This window comes from Lutra lutra, chromosome 3 (genome assembly GCF_902655055.1).
Source record: "Lutra lutra chromosome 3, mLutLut1.2, whole genome shotgun sequence".
NCBI lineage: Eukaryota > Metazoa > Chordata > Mammalia > Carnivora > Mustelidae > Lutra > Lutra lutra.
Window position 1 is genome coordinate 172,386,630 of NC_062280.1, and position 19,823 is coordinate 172,406,452.

At 34.3% G+C, this 19,823-nt stretch overlaps 1 protein-coding gene across 13 annotated transcripts in view; it reads right to left on the bottom strand.

Moving 5' to 3' along the window:
* Nucleotides 1–19,823, bottom strand: part of RBM26 (RNA binding motif protein 26) — an 88,368-nt gene that overhangs the window by 25,553 nt on the left and 42,992 nt on the right. For 6 of the 13 annotated variants that reach the window (XM_047720208.1, XM_047720207.1, XM_047720204.1 and 3 more), the window contains exons 10-17: nt 16,040–16,151; nt 14,775–14,934; nt 12,573–12,737; nt 11,797–11,928; nt 10,506–10,577; nt 3,333–3,458; nt 2,934–3,008; nt 1,335–1,502 (exon numbers count right to left, since the gene is read on the bottom strand). In XM_047720208.1, the coding sequence (XP_047576164.1) occupies nt 1,335–1,502; nt 2,934–3,008; nt 3,333–3,458; nt 10,506–10,577; nt 11,797–11,928; nt 12,573–12,737; nt 14,775–14,934; nt 16,040–16,151 (1,010 nt within the window). The remainder of the gene's footprint in view (nt 1–1,334; nt 1,503–2,933; nt 3,009–3,332; nt 3,459–10,505; nt 10,578–11,796; nt 11,929–12,572; nt 12,738–14,774; nt 14,935–16,039; nt 16,152–19,823) is intronic. The other 7 variants (XM_047720209.1, XM_047720212.1, XM_047720213.1 and 4 more) reach the window with 3 other exon arrangements.

The following is a 19,823-nucleotide window of genomic DNA, read 5'->3' on the forward strand; positions in this document are numbered from 1 at the left end:
AAAAACAAGATGTTAATGAGCAATATATAGTATGCTTTTACATAGGAAAGAATACATACACACATACCAAGAGGGAGAGAAGAATGGGGATAGAGTGGCAGGGATCAAAGGGAAAAGGCATTCTATATATACTTTTTTAATATAATTTAACTTTCAAATCATGTTTATGTTTTATTAAAAAATAAAGTCAGCAAGAATGAAATGGAGGGGAATCCAAAATTGACTACAAATAGACATACATTTAACTTCATTAAATTGATGGCATAATCACACAAAAGGGGAAAAAAAGTAATCATAGGCCACAGTTCTAACCCTATACTCTTAGTTGAATATATTGTGAGCTTATAAAAAATGCAAATACATTTTGAATCTTTTACTTAATGGTCGGAAGTGCTATTGTTACAGCAATTCAGGAACTATGTGGAATGTATTAAATGACTGTGAAAATGAGTACTGTACTGATGTTAGTGGGAAGCAAGCTGTCATTATGGCAACAGGAGATAAAATATGGAATAAGAGGAGGAAAAGCAGCATCCTGTGGTACTGGAATCAGAAATATCAATATGAATTCATGATTTTACACATATACGTACATACACACAACACCAAGTATAAATATTGTATAACTGGAGATTTTTAAAAATCACTTACTATCACATGAAATTATCTTCCTCACTTATTCACATCCAACAGATTGATGTACTTGAATTTCCCCCCTTTTAATCAATTCAATATAAGGCTACTGGAATGTTATTTTTTTTTTAAGATCTTATTTACTCATTTCAGAGAAAGAGAGAGAACGAACAAGCAGAGGAGTAGAGACAGAAAGAGAAGCAAGACTCCCCACTGAGTAGGGAGCCAGACATGGAACTTGATTCCAGGACCCAGAGATCATGACCTGAGCCAAAGGCAGATGCTTAACCAACTGCGATACCCAGGTGCATCCGGAATGTTACCTCTGTTTATTAACCTTTTGTACTATGAACTCCTTATAAAATAAAATAAAGTTCAAATTCTTCCCTCAAGTACTTGTATCACTTTGTCCTCAAGTTATCTTTTAAAGATTATCCGTAACTATTCTCCTAATTACTGACTTTACAACTGTAATCTAAAGAATTTAAAAAATTAATAGAGACAGGATTTAAAAGATTAATAGAGTTTGCTTATCTATACATATTTACTATTAATTAATGAAGGAGGGAAAAAATGTTAGCAAAGAATAGTCAGATTTTAAGCAAAAGATATTACCTAAAAGGAAAATAATCTTAAAGCAGTGTAACATTTAAATGGTTTTTAGTAAGTAGTATAATGAAGAACAACACAAAGTAAAATACCTGAGTCTTGGTTTTTATACTTTTTGGAAGACAGCGTCCAGGAGAAACAGCTTTGACTTCATCTTTCAATTTGGTAATATTTTTTGTCAAAACCTCTAAAGTTTTCATTATTTCTGCTTTATCTTCAGACTTCATTGATTTGTTTTTCTCCAGTTTTGAAATTAACATCTGCCAAATTTTTAAAAAAGAAAAAATTAAGATACGTATTCCTCATACTATTAACAAAGCAAACACAGCAAAATAAATATAAAAATAAATAACTACTAGTTTTAGTTTATATATTTATGGCAAGGCTTACAACTTCTAAGCAGAATAACAGATTTTGGTGGTGCTATCGCAAGTCTTAATCTTGGCACACTTTGTAAAGAATTACACGTTATCACTGGTCTCTCGGAATATAAGTTCAAAGCACAAACATACGAAATTCAATCTGACCACCGAAAAGTGGTCAATTTAAAGTAATATCAGTAATTTTACTTTCCAATCCTTATGGATATTAGCGGCCCTAAGTATTCCTACTCCAAATGTAGTCTGCAGCCCAGAAAGAACCAGAGGAAGTTTTATGGCTCCCTTCACATAATGAAATCTTAAAAAATTACTTACTTTCTTTGTCACAGGGAACAATAACTGGCTAACGTAAGACTGATATCCCCAACATGGACAGGAATCAAAAGATAAACAAGGCAATATGGGGTAGAAGATACCACATATTACAGGTTTTCTCAGTCAAGCTGGTTTCAGTTTGTAAAGTACTGTAATTTCTCTTTACCAAGTATATCCAAATTTAAATTAGAAATTATAAGTGAAAATGTAAGAAGTTTCTGCATTTTCAATATTTTGAAATGTCGTAACTTTTATTACTAGACATAATCAAAAACTGACACTAATTAAATGTCACAGAGCAACCCTGTACAAAATACTGCAAACCATGCAATTTTACATTTTTCTAGCAGCCACATTAAAAAGACTTTAAAAAACCCAAACCAGTAAAGTTAATACTGTGTTTAACTCAATATATCAAAATGCTATAAATACTGTTTAACTCAATATATCAAAATGCTATATTTCAAAAAAATTTACTGAGATGTTTTACTTTTTTCCTTCATATTACATCTTTGAAATCTAGTATGCATTTTATATCCACAGAGCTCATAACAATTTAGACAAGACTTTTCTCAAGTACTCAAAAGTTGGATGAAGCTACTACCTACCATACTGGACGACACAAAACTAGAGGATTCCAAGCCAATTAAAGAAAGATACATATCTCAACAGAAAAAAAACCTGAGAAAAAGGTTCTAATTCACTATCAGTAGACAAACTACTATGCAGCAACATATCTTGATAAACACTCATTTTCACTTCAAGTTGACCACCCGAGCTCCCTGAAATCACTCCAAATCCCAGTTCACCATTTAATGCTCTTCATCCTCAATACATTAATCAACTGATATATATACCTTATCACAGACAAATATTTCAGTTTTACCCTTCCCAATTATGTGAAATATATTTCTTAGGATTAGCTATATAGTGTCAAATTAAATTTACTTAAAATTAAAAGAACATAAATATATTTTGCCAAGTCTAATATTTTACCTTCTGTGTTTCAATGTGCTTTTCTAAAATTTCTTGTTTCCTTTTCCTTACATCTTGCTGAAGTTTCAGTGCCTCCTAGTGAAAGAGACCAAGAATATCACTAGAATATTTACTGTGTATTTTTCTGATAAACAGATATTCCAGAGGAAAGAAATGGTTGTAGATGCAGCAGTTTGGCAACAATTAAATGTAAAGCTTACAAGTTAAATACGTATGTAAGTTTCAAGAGAATCCTTCAAACCAAAATTAATACCTATTATTACACTATGAAAAACAGAGAAGTTCAGTGGCAGCCAACATACACTTTTTAGTTCTGTCTTGTGATAAGTCTTGAAAAAACACATATATGCAGAAAAGCTTTCCTACGTGCACATTTTGGACACTATTATCTGTATTTACCTGTTTTTTTTTCTGTGCTTCATTATTATCAACTGCAGAGGTGGAAACGAGTAAGGTTTTCTGCGCAGCCTTCAAAGCAGCTGGATTATATACTGTTTTAGTTAGGCCAGTAGATGTAGACAACACCTACCAATACAAATTCAATTTATTAAAAAATGTATTAAGCATTCATGATACCTGTCTTTTCTACAAAACCCAATTTTAAAACACTTTTGTCAAAAATCAGTACACTGAAATAAATGTATTATTTAAATAATTGTAACATTATCAACTAAACCACATTTAGTGATTTGAAAGGGTATGACTGAGGCATAAACTATAAAATTAAAAAAACTAAACAGCATATACCTATAGAAAAAAAAGAACATACAAAAACTGAAAATCAAGAAAAAAACACTGCAATTACTCTATCACTGTGAAAATATTAGTTGCTAAAAACATTTACTTAATATCCCTAGTGACTAGAGCAAACACTGTACACAAGAGCATGACACAGGAGGAAACTGGATACTGTCCCTCAATTTAACATGATCATTCACGATTTATAGTTCTGAAATTAACCTTTGTTGAGAACTTAAGAAACTGCTTTCTTTCTCCATTCCTTTTGATGCATTGATCCCTCTGTTTTAAGTGACCCTATTCCCTTAAACCTAGCTCAAGTTCAGCACCAAATGGTCAAGACCTCCACAAACCCCTAATTATTTATTTCTTCTACCCAGATCCTTCCATGAAATTTTATTCCTACGGCTATTCAAACACCTAACTAAAATGACCTAATGATGTATTAATTTATGTGTCCGTCTCTTCAGTAAAACCACCAAAACCACGTCTTTCTCCTCTTTGCACTTCTTCTAGTACCTAAACCTTGTTACCAACTGATTATGTGACTCTGGGTAACTTCAAGCATCTTCTTTGGGCCTCAGTTTGTTCATCTATAAAATGAGAATGTTTAAGTTGATGGCATCTAATGTCCTTACAAACTCAACAATTCATTCCATGAGGGTACAGCTTTTTTTTGCTTCATTCACCGCTCTATCTTCAGTGCCTAGAACAGTGCCAGGGCATGTAGTAAACACTCAATGAATAGTTTTGCACTAAATTAAACTGAAATGATGATAGATTGAAGTGTACAATCTACACAAGGGTCATTCATGAAAATAAAAGTGTATAGGCCACCTTTTTCGTTCTTCAAAAGCAGGAAGCTGTAGGTTCCAGGGTGTGGCCAGTTACCAGTTTTTAAGAAAGGAGTCTAGAGATCCCTTAAGAGTAATCTATGAATGTTATAAAAACTAAACATGGAACCATATGTGTGAACAATGTAACTTTCCAGAGGAAAAAAAAACACAGTTTCCAAAGTGTTAAGGGAGTTCCCTTCTTAAAATAGGTTAAAAGAACTACACAAACAGAAGATTATCAGTGAGAAAAAGCCCAACCTTTTAGCTACTAAAATATAAACATCTGGGCCTATCAGAGAAGTACCAGACACTATTTTCTAATGTGCTTTCATGAAGTTAGATTAGTAAACATCACAAAGATTAGACAATTCATCACTAGTCTAAGTATTCAAGAATGTTTTAGCCTCCAAGTAACATAAAAACCTAGAATACTATTAATTATACTGGTTCTACACAATAAAACTGATGTTTAAAAATAAAGGTTCTTTATAATACTTGAGGTGTATCAAATCTGACTGATAATTTTCTTCAATAACGAAAAATAATACTCAGATATCACTAAAATTAATGAAACGGTTGCCTTCGGTAATATATGGAGTAAATACATATTTACTTTGCAGTCTAACTTCAGTCACCATTCTCTGTAATATCAGAAAAAAAATTTCTTCTAAACTACCTTACCATACCACGTGATGCTAAACTGCACGATCATACAAGGATGACAGAATAACTTTATAGAGAAACACAAGATAATGTGCTAAAGACAGTCTGAGTGTCTCATAAACTGTTTCCTTCAGAGTGCGCCATAAAGAGTTGAAAAGTTGTGACCAACAAGATTTTTATACTCAAATAAGTTGGAAATAATACAAACCTACTTTCTAGTTTCAAGATGCATTTTACCATAAAAGCTGTGAGAAGGCCTGAAGTAAAGAAACCCATGTAACTTGTTTAATTTGGCATTTCTCCAATGTCAGTGAGAAGGGAACACTCCTTTTCAAAGTATACTTGTTAACATCTGATACCAGACTAAGGAATACTGATTTGAAGTGAATAAAACTATATGACAAGAATGAGAAGACTCCTTTACTCCTAAAAGCATCTCACCTCCTTGTTTTATCTAGGAACTGCCTTCTATTCTCTCTACACAGAACATTAGTTGGCATATTTCACGGAGTTCAAGACTTCACTATGAAACACATTATCACAATGTACCCTACTAAAGACAAAAATGTTACCAATTATAGCCTCAAACACAAATAAGATGTAGCCTAATTCAGAGGTGTTGAAAGGTGAAAATAAAATGTCTTATAAACAATGAACTATATGATCACAAAAACTGCTCAGTATTTGAATCTATTTGGTTCTAGAGTTTAGACAGTAAGAGTATGAATAGCAAGGGATATCTGTATTTTCAATAGACAAAGATGGAGTTGTGATAAAAGAGAAGAAAATCTGTTAAGAATGAAACCAGTGGAAGGACATGACAAATCCAAAAGAATAGAAGGTGCTACAACTCCTGAGAACAAAGTTAAAGCACAGGTGGTGGCTTTTCAAACAATCACACCTTCTCTATTTTCCAAATGGGTTTCTGCCTGCACTGTATTTTTTTTTTTTTTATATATATTGACCTTACTGAATTCACCTATTAATTCCAAAGGTTGGTGAATTCCTTTGGATTTTTCACATATATGATGTCATCTGCGAGTAAATATAGTTTTGTTTCTTCTTTTGCCATCTTTTCACCATTTATTTCATTTTCTTGCCTTACTATACTGGTTAGGCCCTACACTTAAAAAAGTGATGATTTCAAGAAGAGATCTTGTTCCTGATCTCAAGAAGAAAATCATTCAATATTCCACTATTCAGTATTTTAGCTCTAGAGGTTTTATGAAGAAAAACTTTATCAAATTAAGGAAGTTTCTATTCTTATTTTGTGTGCTGTTTTTTGTGACTAAGTAATAAATTTCATCATATGCTTTTTCTACTGATATAATCATAGGAGGTTCTTCCCACTTTTCTCCCCCTTTTTCTGTTAATGTGGTAAGTTAAGTGGATTTTCAAATGTTAACTCAATCTTGCATTTCTGGAATAAATTCTACCTGGCCAGCACCTATTTTCTTTCTTCTTATCACTGAGAACTTGCTAATATTTAGCTTAGGATTTTTAGGTATACATTCATGAGCTATTGCTTATAATTATCCCTGATCTTAATATACTTGTTAGGTTTGGTGTCAAAGGTTTGTTGAATTCAAAAAGTGAGCTGAAAAGTATCATATATGCTTTGTTATTAAAATGTACATACCACTACTACCTCTCACTTTCCAAGACAAAAGTCAATTTCTTAACAAGACAAGTTACAATCCATTAACACCTCTTTATCTTATTTCCTATGTAAATTATTATCAGACGTAACTACTATTAATTCTTGTAAATAAAAAGAAAAACAGGGGCGCCTGGGTGGCTCAGTGGGTTAAGCCGCTGCCTTCGGCTCAGGTCATGATCTCAGGGTCCTGGGATCGAGTTCTACATCGAGCTCCCTGCTCATCGGGGAGCCTGCTTTCCTCTCTCTCTCTCTCTCTGCCTGCCTCTCTACTTGTGATCTCTCTCTGTCAAATAAATAAATAAAATCTTTAAAAAAAAAAATCTTGGTAATAATTCTGACTAAATAATCCAGGTAATAATCCTGAGAGAGATCAATGCATTTAAAAAAAAAAATCAGGGGCACCTGGGTGGCTCAGCCATTGGAGCATCTGCCTTCGGCTCAGGTCGTGATCCCAGAGTTATGGGATCGAGCCCTGCATCAGGCTCCCTGCTCAGCAGAGAGCCAGAAGCTCCCTGCTTCTCCCTCTCCCACTCCCCCTGCTTGTGTTCCCTCTCTTACTATCTCACTTTCTGTCAAATAAATAAAATCTTAAAAAAAAATCAAAAGTATTCAATAACAGTTACGAAAAGAAACTCAAGAAATTCCTTAACTGTTATATTTAAAGTAGCAAAATTACAAAACAAATGAAAATTAAAACATCAGAGAGTTACTTAGATGGCTGCATTTTTTAGTTAAGGAAACTGAGAGAGTAAGCTTTGTTCAGGATCATACCTAATGTCAGCTGTTAACTCAACAGCTGAAGTCTCCAAATGACTCAAAATGTTCCTTCAGTATACCACACAATTTCCCTTTTAAAAGTCCATGGTGCATATGTTAACATATCATATTGCAAAGAGACAAAGATACATATTTTTAGATTTAAAAAAGGTCGGGGGGGGGGAGAGAAAGAAACTATTGCTAAGCTGCTAAGGAACAATAACATCCTACACCTGAAACTGATAATGATACACAAACCTTAAATATTCATGTAATTAATCATTTTACTTTCTTAGTTAAGAAGGGTCTTAGGGAGATAATTTGGACAGTCTTAAGTCTTTCTGTAGACTAATCAAGGCAGTACAGACAGATGCCACCTTTATTCTTAATAAATCACTCTATCTTGAGAAGTACTCAAACGTCATTTCACTGATCACTCTTTCCAAATCATACTATTTAACAGCTATTCCAGTATCTTAAGATTTCAGTGTATAAATTAGGTTTTAAGTTTTCTCTCTCAACATAAAAATGGACTTTTAGAATAAAGAATCACTGAAGGGTTTACTCAGTGTTGTTCAGAGGAAGCGGAAATTTTTTATATTTGTATACTTACTTGCTTTCGTAACGACAGAAGACACTGTATAGGTACTAGTTTTAAGTATTTCCCAGCCTTCAATTTGATGATGGGAAACATTCTTCTATCCTTCCTAAGACTTCTCTGAATCACTAAGCTCTAAGGATTCTTCATCAAAAACCCCTACAGACTTGGGGAACGGGAACAACCAAGAATAAACAAAAACAAAACGCTATTCTATAAAGAAGTTCACTGAAGATGACTGAAAGTTACAAACTTCTAAATAACTGCTTTCCTTAAAATCTTCCTTAAAAGATTCTTTAGAGTATTTACAGTATTTCTTCATAAAAATATTATCATTAGTGATGTTTCAGTTAATGGTAACTCTATTACTAAATGTACACTATCAATTCCAAATCTGTATCTCTTTTATCCTAAAGCTATATAAAACACATTAAAAAAAAAAAACAGAAGCAAACATACAAGTTCTGTAAAAGCTATAAATTTCAGGGTCTAAATCTTGACATAAACAGATGCTAAGTATAAAGTTTTCAGAACTCTCCAGAATTGGTCATTACTAAACAAAGTGTAACAGACTTATTTTCTTTATTCCTTAGTTACTTACTATCAAGATGGATAAACCTAATCGAAGTAAATATTTAGATACTGCTAAAGTCAGTAGCATGGACTAAGATATAGACAAATACAGGGGGGGAAAAAAGGGAGGCATCATATGGGGGAAAAAATTAAAGATTTTATAGAATAGGGTAAAGAGATTTTTTCAAATCTTTAAAAGAATGACTAGAATTCACTTAGAGGAAAATGTACTCCAGGAAAATCACCACCAAAAAAAGAAAAAGAAAAAAGGCAGGAAAGAGTGAGAAATAATGAGCAGAAAAAGGCTTGCTAAGTTAAAAAGAAGATCTAACACAGAGACATAAGCCCCAAATAACTGAGATATGATATGCTATGAATCAAGCAGTTATGTAGCTGGGGAAATGAAGTTCTTAACTTCTGTAAGAAGTTAACATTAAAATAAGTCTGGGAGTACAGTGGTGGTAGTATAAACTACAGGAGCATACGGCTAGGACACCACATCCAGAGGCCAAGAAACTGAAGGTGGTGGAGAAAAAGAAGTGGATGACAAACACAAGTGAATGACTCTCAGGTTTTTAGACTGCACAACTTGGAAAATGGTGGTATAACTTCCAGAGTTGGAGTGAGGAGGAAAGGTTAATTTAGGAGGGAAATCATCATTTTTTAAGTACATTATGCCTGAAGTAATGTTGAGGTGCCCAAGACGAAAATCTGAAATAGAGAATGAGATTCAAATTCAAATTTCTCGAAATGCCTTAGTTTAACATGGCAAATAAAGAAGAGAATATACTGAAGAACCAGCAAAGAGAGGTTAGCCCTTTCATGGGATTCTCTATTTAACATATAGAGTCAACTTTCTACATAATCTTAATAATGGAAAGAGCCATGGATATAAAATAGAGGAGACCCACATTCCAGTCCTGACTCAGTAATTCCTAGTTTATCCACTGGGCCTTACCTTCCTTCTAAGGTGAGGACACAGAAATGAGAAAAATGATCTAATCCTATTCTGTGATTCCATATATCAAATAAGACTAAAGACCAGAGCATTCACTCATACCTAAATGGAAAAAATAAATAACACACCTACACAAAACTATGAGATAGGTCCATTTAATCAGTAATTACCCCATTGTTTAAAAAAAGAAATGACAAATGACAATTGTCAGGCTATGTACAATAGCTGTTAGTAATAAATAACAAATTTACATTTACATCACCCTTTCCAATTTAAAATATACTTTTAAATGAATCATTTTATTTATCCTCACAAAACTCTGTGAGCAACACAAATTTACAATCATTTCTCCAACAAGGAAAAGGAATCGGAAAGGTTAAGAGCACTGCCCAGTATCATGCGGTTAGTAAGTGAAGAGCCAGAACTCAAACTCAGGTAAAATTCCTAATTTGTGGCCTTTTCCATTAGGCTGCCAGAGTTTTCAAATTAAAATGCACAATGTCGCTAAAGAAAATATAGTAATAAAATGAGAAAATGAAAAGAAGGAAGCACATGGGACACACAGTGAGAGGCAAATATTAAAATGCTGATGCAAAAAGTAAAAAAAAAAAAAAAAGTAGGCAAATTTTTTTCTTTTTCAGCAGATGGAAAGCAAAAAGGTAGGAATAAGAGATACAGATACTATTAAGAAGCAAGAGTTTAGATCTATGAAAAAAATTAAAAAATTAAGATGCCACCTGAAAACATTTATGAAGCCAAGACAAACAGATCATGCTATTATTCTTCTTACCTTTTCAGTTGCTGAAACAGATGGCTTTGATACAAAACCCAACCTGTCCTTCACAGATAACTTAGTTACATTCTAAAAAAATTAAAATGGACATATTCAGTGTTTCCCCAAACACACAGGTCTGTTGGGATTTTGAACATTCTGATTCTACTAATATATACTAACTTGTTAAGTATACTGATGTTAATCACACAAACTTGGGCCTTTTTCAAAGACAGAGACAGAAAGAAAATGTGTGTGGAAAAACAAATAGTACGCAGTATTATGCACTCATAAAAAAATCATGATGTAAAGTAAGGTTTCAACTAGGTATTTATTAAAGTCCCTCCACTGATACAGAATCATAAATTCTTAGAATCCTATGTTGACAAGTGTGCAGAAAGTGTGAACACTGTAAATATTAGATTTGAGTAACTAAAATATCTGCCTGCTTCTTGAGCTTAAAAATAAAAGCCATTCTTTCCTAAAGTATGTTTCTATAGCCAAATACACTGTATCTGGTGATGATTTGAGGTAACAGGATGGGGAATTATTATCCCTGGGGGTTTTTTTAGTAAGTGAAAATTTATCAATTTCCGTTCTGCATGTTTCCGTATAATCTCATTATCTGACTCTTCAGGAATTACCTAGAAGACTATTTTAATAAAATAGCATCCTAACTACATCCTAATGCTTACATTGAACAACAAATGCCAAAATATCTAGAGAAAAAGAAAGCTAAGTTTCAAAGACGGAGGGTGCAGAAACGAGAAACTGCCACTCAAGCGTGGAAGGCAGTGGGAAGGGAATGACATGTGGAGAAGAGAATCTGAAACTCAGGAATGAGTGATGCAAAGTTCTGAGAACTATGTAAGTAACTTGAAACAGTATCATCAAGCATGCTAAAACCTGATGGCTTAAGCATTCCCTTCGCAAAAGCTTTTGGTGCAGTCTATTGTATCATCTTCTCTGGAATAGAAATCTAGTCAAGTAAAAGATGATGGGAAAAATAAGATTTAATATACTGAACTTCATTTTTCAGGCAGTTTTGCTTAAAATTAATTCCTTCACAAAGTGAAAGGGAACTCAAGTATTAACTAGAGAGAAGAATTTAAAATTCAAATACTATAGGAAAAACAGAATGTGAAAATCTTATGCTAGTGGTAAAAAGAAAATTTACAGGCGGAGTTCATATACGTACAGACTGTATTTCTGTATAAGATATACACAATTAACTATAATTCGAATCACAAAGGACACTAATTTGCTGAGAACCTGTTATGAGACACACACAATAAGACTTTTCATTTACCTGAGGAAGGTCTGAACTGGCACTCTGTGCTTCTGCTGGTTCAATAGTATTTGAAGGTACCGGACCCAATCGCTCTTTGACTGACTGCTTCACAACAGGCAAAATGGGCTGCTGGACTAAGGGCTGCATTACCTCAGAACAAGAAAAAAATGTTAAACAAGAGGATCAGCTCATGAACATGTCACATAACCTCTGTTATTTGTTATTACATTGCCCATGCAGACAGTTTTAAAAGTGCAGCTTATAATCAAAACCTGTCTTCCAAATTCCTTCACACACATATATAGATGTTTTTCTTTGCATAAATTAACTTATTTATAAAGGAAATAATGAACAGGAGAAAATTCAATCGAGAAACAAACTGCTATAAAATCCTCCTGTAAGCAACTGATCTATCATTAGTGACTGATTCAGTGACTGAAAAAGAGAAAAGAGGGAAGGTGGGAGGGAGAGAGGAAGGGAAGGATTTCCAAAACGAACACACAGTATGCATTTCTGGAATATGTATAAGCTACCACATACTATCTCCTATCTACTAGGGACTTTTCTATATGCTTTTTATCTTATCATCCAATGATTCTCTAAACTAGGGACTAACTTCACAATAAAGAGAACAGGTTAGGGACATTAAATAAGTTCCTTCGGTCTTCACGTTTCGGAGGTAGAGCCGGAATCTGAATTTAAGTCTACCTGACTGCAGTACTCCTGCTCTTAAACACTGTATGCTAAGAGCTTTCTGAGAAAAGCATTGAGTTTCACACAAATCTCTCTCTTACCTTTGGAGAAGTAGTTTGTAACTGCTGGGTACTTCCTTCTCTGTGCCAATAAACCTTAATAAAGCGATTGTTTAGTACCGCTTCTGTACTTGATATAGCTTTCTTTGCTTCTTCATATGTTGCAAATTGGATAAGGGCACCTTCAGGATCACCATTATAAGCAACCTAAGATTTAAAATATTAAGACCAGTGAATTCCAAAAGAATCCATTGTTTCATCCAATAAAATTCCTCAAGAGATGAAATTCTGGTTCTTCCAGGAAGTATTCTATCTTTACCCTTTCTTACACCTAGATTATTTACCACAGTTTACTTTCACTCCCAAAGAAATGTTAACTAAGGACTGTATAAAAAATGCAAACTGATACAGTAGTGAGATACCATGTTTTGCTCCTCAGTTTTGAAAATTTCCCTAAATTAATTTTACCAGGGCACTTAAATTGCAAGAGGAAAAGAATATTCTGAAAACTTTTTTGTGTCTACATCTAAATGTGGTAGATAAAATTGAATTGCTATAAAAAGATACTCAAAGATACTCAAGATTACGTAACTGTGGAGTAATATGTATACCATGGGCCCGCATATTTTTTAACATATATATATCTTTTGCGTGTGCTAACTGATAGATAGATAGATAAATACAAAAAACCTAGAATAATATATGATATATTTTTAACAATAATAGGATTATGGGGATATATGGGGAAAGGAATGAGAAGTACACAAAGAGTTAAGGTGGAAACATTTCCTTTAAATTCTATATAAACTTCTATTGCCCCGGGGCGCCTGGGTGGCTCAGTGGGTTAAGCCTCTGCCTTCAGCTCAGGTCATGATCTCGGGGTCCTGGGATCGAGTCCCGCATCGGGCTCTCTGCTAGGCAGGGAGCCTGCTTCCTCCTCTCTCTCTCTCTCTCTCTGCCTGTCTCTCTGCCTACTTGTGATCTCTCTCTGTCAAATAAATAAAATCTCTAGGGGGAAAAAAAAAAAAAACTTCTATTGCCCCACACCAAGCAAGCATCCATTTTTTCATGTTCTTTTTATATTATTATTTATTTATTTATTTTTAAAGATTTTATTTATTTATCTGACAGAGATCACAAGTAGGCGGAGAAGCAGGCAGAGGCGGCGGGGTGGGGAAGCAGGCTCTCCCGAGCAGGGAGGCTGATGCGGACGGAGCTCGATCCCAGAGCCCTGGGATCATGACCTGAGCCGAAGGCAGAGACTTTAACCCACTGAGCCACCCAGGTGCCCCTATATTATCTTTTAAATGTCAAAAAAGCAAAATTTTCCAAATAATCGACTTCAGTTGTACTCTCTAAAAGTTATTTTTAACAGGTTATGGGAAGTAATTATTTTAGTTGAAAAGAACACCATACATACTGGAAAAAAAGCCCAACATTATTACAGTATTTTTGACATATATAATGTTAACTCAATACTAAATAATCTCACAAATTACAAATACCCAACCCGAGGTCTAATTTTAGGTGAAGTCATATACAAATTACACTGATACTTAATCCTTAAGGATGTTCAAAAGTGATAGAAGAAAAGTAAATATTTAAACTAATTAAGTATTCCTTAATTAGCTGATATTTGGGCCCCCCAAAGGTTATCGTTTAAGTGCTTCCCGATATACGAGCAGCAGAAACATCCTGACTGAAGCATTCTGTTGTAATGCTTCAGAGAAACTGAGGAAATGAACCCTATTAAAGATTAGATATTCCTGGGCACCTGGGTGCCTCAGTGGATTAAGCATCTGCCTTTGGCTCAGGTCATGATCCCAGCCAGCATCCTGGGATCGAGCCCCACGGTGGTATCTCCTCTCAGTGGGAGCCTGCTTCTCCCTCTCCCTGCTTGTACTCTCTCTGTGTCAAATAAATAAAGTCTTTTTAAAAACTAAAAAATAATTTTAAAAGATTAGATTTTTCTACTCTGATTAAAGTTTGCTATAATTTGTAATAACTTCTATTAGGTAGAAAGTATATAATATGATCAATCCAAACTCCTTGCCTTCTGAGAGCAAAAAACTTACTCAAAATCACACATTGTTTTAAAAATATAGTTTCATATCATTCCAATTTTCCAAATTTAGAATGTCACCAAATTTTCCATATTCCTTTATAAAAGTATTTTTCTTACTACATTAAAATCCCTCCCTAAATAATTAAGCAAAGACCACAGAATTACTGCATAGCTCTTACCTGTAAGTTAACCAAGGTTCCAAATCGACTAAAATGTTCATTAAGTTTGCTGATATTATTTAATTCTGGAGGAACTTTTCTAAGTTCAAGTTTGGTGTTTTCATTTCCAAACTGAACCTTCTTCTGGAAGCCTGGGCTGTTTGTTCTATTAAAATTTGGCCTGTAACAAAAAATCAAGTTGATTAATATATTTATTTATAAATCCTGCCCCCTATCAAGCAGAGATTAATAAGGTTTTACAATTTAAGTTCTACTGTTTTTTCAAAACTGAAATTACTGATTGATAAAGAAAATTGAAATTTTCTTCCAAAAACTGAAATTTCCTAATTACTACTGTACATATCTTTCACAGTAGCTAACTGAGAAGGGTTCTCCTATGCCATTTATTATGTCCCACTTTGAATCCACGCCCACTTAAGCAGGAAAGGTCCAGTGCTCTTTCAGTAAATTTGCTTATACAATTTTTGTTGCACTTCTGCAAAAGCTAGCTTACTGAAATGTATCCTATTCTAAAACACTGATTAAAAACAAGGTATAACCATCTCAACCACTTTCCACCTTAAAAAAAAAAAATGTCAAAACTGTAAACCATACATTTGGCACTTGAAAAAAGGCCAAAACTGTGGCCCAGAGAGGTTACACACTTTCCTTACATCACAGAATTATAGGCAGAGCCAGAACTAGATAGTACCCATTACTAAATTTTGTTAAAGCTCTGAAAGTGTGATCCTCTCTCCTTTAACTTACAAATGTTATAAGAGAATCTTCACATGCACCCCAACATTCTGGTTCTTTCAATGATCCTCTTTCTCTGAAGCCCTTCCCTGACAACTTTAATGACTATCCAGCCTCCCCAGCTCCCCAAAAGATCACTTTCCAGCTCTTAATAGGACTTGCCTACATGCTAAAGCCTCTTCCCAAACCTGACCCAACTTCCTTCTCTAATAGTGGTCTCATGACTATCCTTTATATAGGTAGTTTTCACTGACATCTCTAAGTTAAGCAGTGTTTTTTTCTGGAGGTGGGGAAAGGAAGGAAGAGGAAAAATTGTGTCCTTGACTACGACAACACTTCTGTATGAAAATACCCTCCAAGTACCTATTAACTTACAAATATTTAGAAATCAATGTACACTATAGTGTGAGACTGCTTATAGAAAAGAATTATATAAAGCTCATTTTGAAAGAGAATACTATACTGCCAAATAATATTCCAGTATCCTAAAAATCACTATACATTAAAATTTCTCAATCCTGCCAGCTTACTTATCAAACCAGGTCTTCTTTGTAGGAGCTCCAGGCTCCCCGGAACCAATGGTTCTTTTCCTTGATTCTGAATCCACTACTATCCTCATACTGCTTTTATTAGGAGGTTTTTCTATTTGAAAAGAAAAGAGAGCACAGATTAATATTTTCTGTTTATCACAGATACTTCCTTACATGCATACTGAAAACAAAGTTCTGGCTTCTTGTCCAAATACACATTTTTAGAAGAAACAGAAATAAATGCAGATTCAAATATAATAACCTAAAGGATTTAAACTTATTCTGAATTTACTTCATATCTAACTAAAGAAGACTCAGTAATTCTTACATGTCAAATTACAATATTACTCTACAGGCCACTTCTTTTGAAGGTAGCGGTGGGGGGGAAGGGAACAGTAAAGGTAAAATCAATGTCACTGTTTTCATTGGCCATCACCCTCCCCGTAAATAAATGTACAAATAAATCAGAAATTTAAGTTTCTGATTTATTTAAGGCTTCGAGTTCATAGTTTTGAAATCAAATGCACGACCTGAATTTAACATTTATTCAAATTTAAATTTATTCAAAATTTAACATCAACCCAATGACCTTCAAGAACTGATAACTTAAAAAAAAAGAATTGATACAGTTGTGATTGAAGTTGCCTATTTAAATATCAACACAGTAACACAAAGCACACTTGATTTAGAAAGGTATTCAAGATTGAAAGCACACTTGATTTAAAAAGGTATTCAAGATTGAAATGCAGTGTAAAAGAGCTGTACACATCTGCTACTTCCAACACTTGACATTTACTTAGTTGGAATGTGACAAACAGGTACATTTAACCTGTTATTCTGAAACAACACTAAAGCTTAAAACATGCAAACCTTAATCCACATAGAAAAATATAATTTTAAAATTCTTTTTAAAGATGGATAAATTGATTGCATACCTCCTGTTCTTAATATTTCTAAACACATAACTAACCAAAATAACCTAAGGTGTTCCAGCACAACCTCTCATGGAAGGTACAACTCTGATCTCCATGCAGGAGATCATATCAATCTCTCCACCACACATGAACTCTTGTCCAGAAGTCAGTTCTCAATTTCTAACTTGTCAGTTTTCTCTGGCCATCTAGTTCTCAAAATCCTACAGGTTTCTCAAAACTCAGAGTACATACAAAGTACAAATTATCTTCATATCAAATGTACTATTAAGTCTTTCTTAAGCATTTCTATTAATGAAACTACTATTTGATTTCTGAGTCTGCCCACATCCCTTCAATTCACCTTGCATAGATTTCCTCTCATTTCTCACCGAAACAACCCTGGTCCAAACTTGCATTACTTATCACCAAGTCTAATGTACTAACTGAATTTCTGCTCCTGGAGTTCCTTCCAGTAATTCGTCCCATATAAAGATCAGTAAAATCAGTGTCCCAGAGCTCTGCTGTTTTCCTTCATCTTCAACCTCTTCCTCTAAACTGGAACTTCCCATCAACATTTAGCAAGCTCAAATTACCCCATTTTTAAATGAAATCTCATAAAACTACTTCCCCTCCAGGTACCACCATCCTTTGCTCCCCACATGCACAGCTATTTCCTAAGAAATGTTACACTTGCTAACCTGCTTCCCTGCCACCCATTCACTAATCCTCCAAAAACTGGCAGCCGCTCTCATTACTGCACTTAACTTTCTCATCCTAAATTTGCTGATGTCCTAACTTGTTGCTTAAGCTTATAAATATATCCCAGTCCTTCTCTTACTTGACCTCTTATCATTAAATGCTGTTGATCACTTCTTTTCCTATCTTCTTTGGATTTTTCAGGACTCCTCACTCCCTGCTTTTGTGCCTTCCTGACTTCATTTTCTCAGTGCCCTACTTAAGCTCCCCCTTCTCTGCCCACAGCTTCAAATACTGGTGTTCTCCAAGGTTACTTACTTGCACTTTCCAATCTCGCTCTACACAATCACCTTAAGACATCTATTACCATGGCTTCATTCATCATTTTTAGTGATTCTCAAAGGGAAGAATATGAGAAGAGTTTTCAGAACCCTTATCAGTCAGGCTTGCAGATTTGGATATGCCTCATTCCATCTTCCTATACCTCCCATAATTACTAATGGCACAGAAGAAAAGATTGAGAACCACTGTTTTACATGCTCATGATTAAAAAATCTGTATTTTCTAAACCATCTCTCTTAAGAGACCTGACGTCCAGATCTTACTTCCAACTGGACATTTCTCTTCAAACGCCCCAGGACACAACAAATTAAACACTTCCAAAACTAAATTTATTTTCCTACCAAATCTGTTCTTCCTCTCAATGATATTAGCAGCTGCCCAATTATCCAGAGCAGAAATCGGATGTCTTCAATTTCATGCTCTCCATTTCACCCATTCTAAGTCCCGCAATCCAATAATGTCGTCAATTCCACTAAATTGAAATCTTTCATTTTCCACTGGTAGTACCCTACCCCAGCTATTATACTGTCATCTCTTTTTCTAGAATTCTTTAAATGCCCTTAACTGGTCTCATACCTCCCTCCACATATCTCACTCCCTCAGTTCCAGTCATTAAGTTTTCAGTTTCTCAAAAGTATTATGGAATGTAATTGCTTTACCTACCCCCTTTCTCTGGCTAAATCATCCTATGTTTCCACAGCAGATCAGGTGGAAACATCCACTATCTAACACTGGTGATATTCACAGTGCAAGCTGGCAGCTTCTTTGCTCAGTGGCACCTTCGCAAGACCAGTTCTGCAACAGGATTTGTGGCCTTACTCTTGCCTCCCAACCCGGTTCACTGACTTTCTTAAAGTTTTTGAGTTATCAAATATTCTTTTTTACTTTAATATGTTCTTTATCTGAAGGTTCACTAAGAAAGGCAGTGATATATTCTCCCCTAGTCATTGTGATGTGTTTGTTCCAATTCATCTATATTCTCTGACTCAGACTGTCTTTCATTGTAACTTATTTAAGGAGTATTAAAAATGGAAATAAGTTCCTCTTGGTATTCAATTAGCAAATGAGTCTATTAGTTATATATACTGAGTTTTCCCCCACATTATCCTTTTAATAAATTGTTTTTATGCTTAAAATTTTTAGCCCTGGTTTTGTTGACAGCAAATGGAAAACCACTTAGCCCTTACTCCTACCTTTATCCAGTCAAGGAACATCTATCAAATTCTCTACCTCCTTAGAAATCTGGAAAGAATAATTCTCAGAGCCTCTCAGGCATTTTTCTTAGTAATTCTAAGGTATCAATGGGCCTAAATTTTTTCTTTTGTTTAATGATGATGATTCCCCATCAAGTTTAAAGTATGGAATAATATAATTATCGCATAATAGCCTATAACAAATTTAAATTAAGTCCATCATCTATAGATAGTAAGAAATGTACACTAATTATGTAATAAATAATATAAAAACTTTTAGTTATATATCTGTCACCATCCAAGAAAATAAGTTTCAAACCAAATGGGCAAAAGATGAAAACATTTTGCAGGGGGGGAGGAAGAATGAGAAAAGATGAGGAAATAAAAATATAGGTACTACTCAATTAAAATGGGGGTGCTAAATCAGTTCTGTGGTACATAAAAACAATGTTATTAGTGGAGAATATATTCCTAAACCACATGACAAAAATACTATGTGATATATATGAAGAGCAGTACAAAAATAATCACTATATACAATGAATCTATAGGAAAAGGCATTCAAATTTCTAACCATACATACTAGACATTGCTCTCTCAATGAGGCCACTTCCCATAACTTGTAACTACACATGTGGA